This window comes from Teleopsis dalmanni, chromosome 1 (assembly GCF_002237135.1).
Source record: "Teleopsis dalmanni isolate 2A chromosome 1, ASM223713v2, whole genome shotgun sequence".
Lineage (NCBI taxonomy): Eukaryota > Metazoa > Arthropoda > Insecta > Diptera > Diopsidae > Teleopsis > Teleopsis dalmanni.
The window spans coordinates 101734622-101742881 of NC_051846.1; the positions used below are offsets into that span (position 1 = coordinate 101734622).

General features: G+C 39.3%; 1 protein-coding gene across 1 annotated transcript; it reads left to right on the forward strand.

Moving 5' to 3' along the window:
• The first annotated feature begins 1900 nt into the window (after positions 1 to 1900).
• LOC119666068 lies at positions 1901 to 7730 on the forward strand. Its single transcript, XM_038075345.1, has 2 exons — positions 1901 to 2049; positions 2280 to 7730. Exon 2 carries the CDS (start codon positions 3292 to 3294, stop codon positions 7726 to 7728), a length of 4437 nt encoding a protein of 1478 aa, XP_037931273.1. The 5' UTR covers positions 1901 to 2049; positions 2280 to 3291; the 3' UTR covers positions 7729 to 7730.
• The last annotated feature ends 530 nt before the right edge of the window (positions 7731 to 8260 follow it).

Sequence of the window (8260 nt, forward strand, 5' to 3'; positions counted from 1 at the left end):
ACAATACGATCAAATAATGCACCATCTAAGGAAAAAGGAAAGCATTGGCAATCAACCTGGATTTCCAGCTCGGAATGAATGGCAACACCGAAGTGTCTCAGGCACAAGCTGAAGGTAACCAAAAGCAGAATGCATGGGTCCTAAAACCAAAAAAGCGTGTAAAGCCGCCTCGACCGGACGTAGTGATTATTAAACCGTCCGAGAAAATGTCTTTTGCGGATATACTCCGGAAAGTAAAAGGAGCCCCAGAACTTAAAACAGTTGGTGATGATGTTCACTCCATTAGGAAAACACGAAAAGGTGAACTTCTATTTGAATTCAAAAGATCAACGGAAGCAACAATGGTACATCAAGCTAACATCAAGAGTATACTGCCCGAAGAAGTTAAGGTAAAAAAACACTGACAGAAAAAGTTACATTGGAACTCAGATACCTAGACGAGGTAACTACAAAGAATGAAATAATTACAGCATGGAAAGAACAAATAGGAGCAATACAACCATCGGCAATAAAAACAATAAGAAGCGCCCCTGGAGGACCCAGGACGGCTATAATTGTAATACCAAAGAAGCAGGCTGGTAAAGCTGAGGAGGTGACAAAACTACGAGTTGGATGGACCGTGTGCCGATTACTCAAAAAAATTACCCCCAGAAGATGTTACAAATGCTTCGATTTTGGACATGTTGTAACGACACTTCCCCTAGGGTCGTTGCTTATTTGCTGAGGTATGCTCAGTCTCTCCAGGATCGTTACAATAAATTGTATATGTTAGAGCGGTTAAAGTCAAATTGTTAATATTGTAGGATTCTGTAGAATTATTATAATTGATGTGTTATATGATTTATATATTATATTTTATTATATTTTAATCTATTGTAAATCATATATTGTATAATTAAATTATTATAATTAATATATTATATAATTCATATATAATAATTACACCCTGTATAAGATGTAATCAAACCAACGGTTCTAAGTCTTGTTTTTATTGCCTTTTGTTTTTTGCGCTCGAGATGAGCAATTTTTTTGTTATATTTTTTGGGCTGCAAGTAAACTCCGTTGGTTTGATTCTGTCTCTTGTTTTTCGATCGCGAACGTGTCAACACACGGGTACACATAAAAAAGTGATTAAACAATCAATAACCGAAATTGTATAAATTCAATTGTATAAATTAAATGAAATCAAAACCCAATTATGAAAACGTTTATAATTTACATTGTGTTAAAGAAATTGAAATAAAGATCACACAACCCAATTATAAAAACGCTTATAATTTACATTGGCGACCGTGACAGGACTTTTTGCAATTTGAATAGTGGTTATTAAACTCTAATTTGTTAAAAAATCTAAATATTACCCACGTGTGGTAATCATTTTTTCTTATTAAGTTTGTAATCATTAGTGTACGCGTGTGTATATTTCTTCCAGATAGCTATTCTGTGTACTATCGTACGTATATACTCTTGTGCAATTGGTGGTTCTCAGTTTAGGTCCGCTAACCTCAAAACAGAACCCCGTGTTCGCATCAAGGTCGTGCTCGACAGTTAAAATAACAACAACAAGCTATCTTTACTTGTTGATTGTACATACTTTCGCTTTTATTGTTTTTGGATAATTTGTAACCATTAATGTGCGCGTGTGAATACTTTTTCTAACCAGCTATATAGCTAACGTGTGCTAACCATTATAATATATCGTACATCTATATATATATTACATATGTACTATCGTACGTATATACTCTTGTGCAATTGGTGGTTCTCGGTTTAGGTCCGCTAACCTCAAAATAGAATCTCGTGTCCGCATCAAGGTCGTGCTCGACAGTTAAAATAACAACAACAAGCTATCTTTACTTGTTGATTGTACATACTTTCGCTTTTATTGTTTGTGGTTAATTTGTAACCATAATGTGCTCGTGTGAGTATTGCTCCTAAACGGTTATATATCTAAAGTGTGCTAACTTTAATAATATCGTACATCTGTACATATATACTATATACTATCGTACGTGTGTACTATTGTGCATTCTATGGTTCTCGGCTTAGGTTCTGTTAAGCGCCAAATAGAACCTCGTGTCCGCATCAAGGTCACGCTGAACAATTACAACAACAACAACAAGTTAACTTACTTGTTGATTACTGGTTAATATTTGCTTCCAATCAGTAAGTGTGCGGGTTCGTCAACGTCGCGTCTGACAACAACCACCGTAAGAGCAGTTCAATTTCGGAAAGCTCACTGTTGCTATTGTGACTTTTCGACTTCGTCAAATCCTTAGGTTCTGCTAAGCGCCAAATAGAACCTCGTGTCCGCATCAAGGTCACGCTGAACAATTACAACAACAACAACAAGTTAACTTACTTGTTGATTACTGGTTAATATTTGCTTCCAATCAGTAAGTGTGCGGGTTCGTCAACGTCGCGTCTGACAACAACCACCGTAAGAGCAGTTCAATTTCGGAAAGCTCACTGTTGCTATTGTGACTTTTCGACTTCGTCAAATCCCTTGCTGTTCTCAAGTATCTACAACTGTTTCAATGGCAACGGCAGAGCCAACCACTACGGCAGAACTGTCAGAACTAAAACAACAGCGAGCCTCGACGAAAGCGAGTATTTCAAGAATCAAGGCGTTCGTCAAAGGAAAGAGTAATTCGCTCTCACAACCAGAACTGAAATGTCGACTAGGTATTTTAGAATCATATTTTAAACAAATCTTAGCTTTTCAGACGTTGATCGAGAAATTAGATGCAACTGACTCAGCTAGAGATGAATTAGAAGACCTATACGTTTCCACCAAAGTATTAATCATGTCTCAACTGCAGGAAGAGGCCCACAATGCATCAGTGCTAGACGTAACAGCAATGATGCCCACCTCAAGTAAAAAAATTACCACTGTTAAAATTACCTACATTCAGTGGTAAGTACTCGGATTATAACAATTTTATTAATTCGTTTCTCCAAATCATAGATCGCGAAATATACCTCACAAATATTGAAAAATTTAATCACTTACTGAATTGCCTTACTGGTCAAGCTCTAGAGACAGTACAGGCATTTCCTATTTCGAATGAAAACTATCCAAAGGCTCTGGATAGGCTTAAATCGCGCTATGACAATAATAGCCTAATCTTCGCCGAAAATATCGCGACACTATTTGATCTACCAGCAGTATCGGGTCAGTCAAGCCAACAACTTCGTAGTCTGGTAAACAATGCATCCGCTTTGTATGGTTCACTCTGTTCGCTAGGTACAGAGAAACAAATATGTGAGGCTCTACTTATCTCGCTAATCATGCAAAAAACGGACGCAATTACACGTAGGAAATGGAATGAATCGCGTAACTTCGACACATTACCCAGTTGGGAAGATTGCTCAAAATTATTGGATAGGCATTGCCAGTTTCTCGAATCACTCGACAGTGGAAACGGCAATCAGTCATCATCACAACGTAAACCTAATAATCTTAACTCCAAGAGTAACAGACGCTCAAAACAATACGCATTTGTTGCATCTACATCCAGCAATTCTTGCTCATTTTGTTCTAGCAATGAACACCTAATACAGAATTGTCATCGTTTTAAGGCACTGGAGGTGGTTCAAAGGTTTGAAAAGGTGAAGAGCCTAAAACTCTGCATAAACTGCTTATCGCCACGCCATCATGTGGTTAATTGCACATCAACGTTTAAATGTAAGGTTTGCGCAAAGCCACATCACACTCTCTTGCATCATTCGCAATTGCCAACGAATATTAAGAGCGCGGGATCATCACGACGCACAGAACACGCTGCTATGCCCAACGACAACGTTGCCAGCCATTCCCATCTTAATATGTCATCGGCCGAGCAAATAATTCTAGCTACTGCATTGGTTTTAGTGAAGGATTCATCGGGAAGTTATCAAGTGGGTAGAGCCTTGCTTGATTCATGCTCTCAGGTCAACTTCATAACGGAGGAGTTTTCAAAGAAGCTTAGTTTAGCAAAACATAAACATCGGTTGCATGTTTCCAGTATTGGTAGTTCGTTGACCAACATAAAGTATCAGACGCTCACATCAATCAAATCTCGTCATTCAAATCTTGAACTTGCTTTAAACTTTGGTATTACGAATCACATCGCATATCAACCAAGTTCTGAAATCGATATATCGTCGTGGAAGGTTCCACCAAATACACCTCTCGCCGATGAGCAATTCTTTAAATCCAAGCGCGTTGATCTCTTGCTTGGAGCTGAAAGTTTCTTTGATATTTTGTCTGTCGGTCAAATCAAACTAGGTGAAAATCTTCCAGTACTTCAAAAAACACTATTAGGATGGATTGTATCTGGCAAGTACAAGGGTCAGCCATTTGCATCACCAGCAGCAAAATGCCTATTATCAGTTGAAGATACAGTCTCCGATCAATTAGAAATGATGTGGAAGATAGAGGAAGTGCAACCGGCTTCAAAGTCATGGTCACCAGCACATGTTGCGTGTGAGTCATTATATCGTGAAACGGTCCACCAAAATGCGATGGGAAGAATTGTCGTTCGGTTACCATTCAAAGATTCGCCAGATTGTCTTGGTTTGACACACAATATCGCCTTACGCCGTTTTTGTTCTGTAGAACGGCGATTGTCATCTAATCGTGCACTGAAGCAAGACTATCAAGAATTCATGAAACAATATCGAGAGCTCGGACACATGACGCGTGTTGAGACTCCGAAAACCAACGAACCTCATTATTATATCCCTCATCATTGTGTTTTAAAACCGTCGAGCACTTCGACCAAGCTGAGGGTGGTTTTTGATGCGTCATGTCCAACAACTTCGCAACGTTCATTAAATGATATTCTACTGGTCGGCCCGACAATTCAGTCGGAGTTATATTTGTTGCTACTTCAATTTCGTTTGCACCGATATGCCTTGACGGCTGACATTGTTAAGATGTACCGACAGATACTGATAGATGAACCAGATCGAAAATTCCAATATATTTTTTGGCGAGATACGGAGTCCGATCCTGTTAGTACTTACGAGTTGAATACAGTCACTTATGGTACTGCATCAGCACCTTTCCTAGCAACCAGGAGTTTGCAGTATTTGGCGGACAAATTTGAAACACAATACCCAATAGGCGCTGCACTCATTAAATCATCGTTCTTTGTCGACGACTTCTTAGGTGGAGCAGATTCCATTGATCAACTCACCAATATCAGACATCAGTTAACGGCCATTCTACAGAAGGGTTGCTTCGATCTTGACAAATGGCATTCAAACCATCATGACTTCATCAGCGATACTACAACAAAGAGTTTGAATCTTGATACAGATACAGTCACCAGCGCTCTAGGCATCAAGTGGCACCAAATGCAAGATGTTTTCCTATTTTCGTTTAATGCACAACCAGGTCATATTGTAACAAAACGCACCATCTTATCCCTTGCGTCTTCATTATTCGACCCGCTTGGATTACTAGCACCGATCATACTCGTAGCCAAAATTATGATGCAAGAATTGTGGCTTTTGCGTGTGGACTGGGACGAGTCAGTCCCTCAAAATCTTCACTCAGCTTGGAAAACATTTATTCAAGATCTTACAACGCTTTCATCGGTTAAGGTGCCGAGATACTGCCTATCCATAAACTATCAACAGGTTGATGTACACGGTTTCTGTGACGCTTCAATACGCGCATATGGTTGCTGTATATTTCTCCGATCACAAAACACATCAGGTAAGGTGACGGTCAGGCTATTCGCTGCAAAATCCCGTGTGGCACCTATAAAGCGGAAGTCGTTACCTAAACTAGAACTCTGTGGTGCCTTACTTCTTGCCAAACTGTATCAGAAGGTCCAACCAATATTTGCGCAATTTAAGGGTGAAACGTTTTTTTGGACTGATTCACAGATTGTATTACATTGGTTGAAGCAGCACTCATCAACCCTGTCTGCATTCGTTGGCAATCGAGTAGCGGAAATTCAAGATATTACCGCAAATGGGCAATGGAGACACGTTCCTACCCAATCCAACCCGGCAGATGTTGTGTCGCGCGGCTGTAACATCCGCCAATTATCAGAGTCTTGTTGGTTTACGGGGCCGGAATTTTTGTTACTCGCTGATAAATACTGGCCGCATTTGAAATGTCACAACCTGGATATGGAAGAAGTCAATAAAGAGACGCGAAAGGTTGTATTCGTTAACACAAATGAAGACAACTACGTATTACAGGTATTGTCAAGATATAGTTCATACACTAAGATGCTACGAGTAATAGCGCAGGTACAGCGTTTTTATCATGTAACCAAGAATAAATTGAAGAACGGAGAATGTACCCTCCAACCTATTCAGCTACAAAAGGCATTGCACTGTATTATTTGGGTCATCCAACAGCAATTCTTCGAAATTGATATACAACGCCTACAACGAGGGAACCCAGCCGAAGGTACATTAAAGCATCTAAATCCCTTCCTGGACAATGTATTCGGTTATCAATTACTAAAGGTGGGAGGTCGCCTCGAGCTGAGTGACATCTCAGTAGGCCAACGTCACCCTATTTTGTTGCCGAAGGGCTGTTATTTTGTGGAACTTTATGTTCGGCATATACACTTGTGCAACTATCATGCAGGCGCAAAAGCACTAATTGCCCTTACTCGACTAAACTTCTGGATAATTAATATTCGAGAAATTGCACGCCGAGTCGTGCACTCGTGTATTCACTGCGTGCGTTATAAACCCAAACTACTTAATCAAATGATGGGTAATCTCCCAATCGAACGCCTCACTCCAAGCCGTCCATTCGCGCGTACTGCGGTAAATTTTTGCGGTCCGATATTAACGTATCTCCGAATTCGGGGACGGGTTCCATATAAGACCTATATAGCCGTGTTCGTTTGTTTGTCTACAAAGGCAGCTCATCTAGAAGCCGTGTCAGACTTATCTACGGAGGCATTTATTGCAGCACTGAAAAGGTTAATCGGTAGACGAGGGTTACCATCAGACATCTATTGCGATAACGCCACAAACTTCGTTGGGGCTAACAACAAACTAGTAGAGTTAAAAAGGATGTTTTTCGAGAAGTCTAATCAAGTGATGCTGCAGACCTTTTGCAGCAACCAATTCATAAATTTCAATTTTATACCGCCCCGAGCACCTCACTTTGGAGGTCTATGGGAAGCGGCTGTAAAAAGCGCGAAAGGCCATCTGTATCGAACACTATCAAATACTCGATTCACCTTTGAGGAGCTTGGAACAGCACTGATTGAAATCGAAGCCATCTTAAATTCGCGACCAATCACACCTCATTCTTGTGACCCGAGCGACTACGAAGCGCTAACGCCGGCACATTTTCTTATCGGTGGGCCGCTCAAAACTTTATCTGAACCAAGTCCTCAGTATGAAGCTGCTTCATTAATTGATAAATGGTCTCGTATAACCGCGGTCAAACATCACTTCTGGCGCAGATGGTCTAGAGACTATCTGAATGAGCTGCAGATACGCACCAAATGGACAGAAGAACAGTCTAACATCACCGAGGGGGCTCTGGTTATAATCCATGAAGACAATATGCCTCCACTACGCTGGTTGATGGGCCGAATCGTGCATTGCATCAGGGGTCCAGATAATTTGGTTCGTGTTGTTGATGTGCAAACCCCAAAAGGAGTAATACGCCGTCCAATCCACAAACTCGCACTATTACCAATTGAAAATCCTTTCAAGGGGGGCGGGATGTTAGAGCGGTTAAAGTCAAATTGTTAATATTGTAGGAATCTGTAGAATTATTAATTGATGTGTTATATGATTTATATATTATAATTTATTATATTTTAATCTATTGTAAATCATATTGTATAATTAAATTATTATAATTAATATATTATATAATTCATATATATATATAATATTTTATATGGTTAATATATGGTTAATTAATTTACCTAACTAACCCTGTATAAGATGCAATCAAACCAACGGTTCTAAGTCTTGTTTTATTGCCTTTTGTTTTTTTTGCGCTCGAGATGAGCAAATTTTATTGTTATATTTTTTGGCTGCAAGTAAACTCCGTTGGTTTGATTCTGTCTCTTGTTTTTCGATCGCGAACGTGTCAACACACGGGTACACATAAAAAAGTGATTAAACAATCAATATATATATAACCGAAATTGTATAAATTCAATTGTATAAATTAAATGAAATCAAAACCCAATTATAAAAACGTTTATAATTTACATTGTGTTAAAGAAATTGAAATAAAGATCATAAAACCCAATTATAAAAACGCTTATAATTT

Bases quoted from the DNA above. Each gene is read 5' to 3' on its own strand.
- LOC119666068 (XM_038075345.1), top strand. From the start codon at position 3,292: ATGCAAAAAACGGACGCAATTACACGTAGGAAATGGAATGAATCGCGT.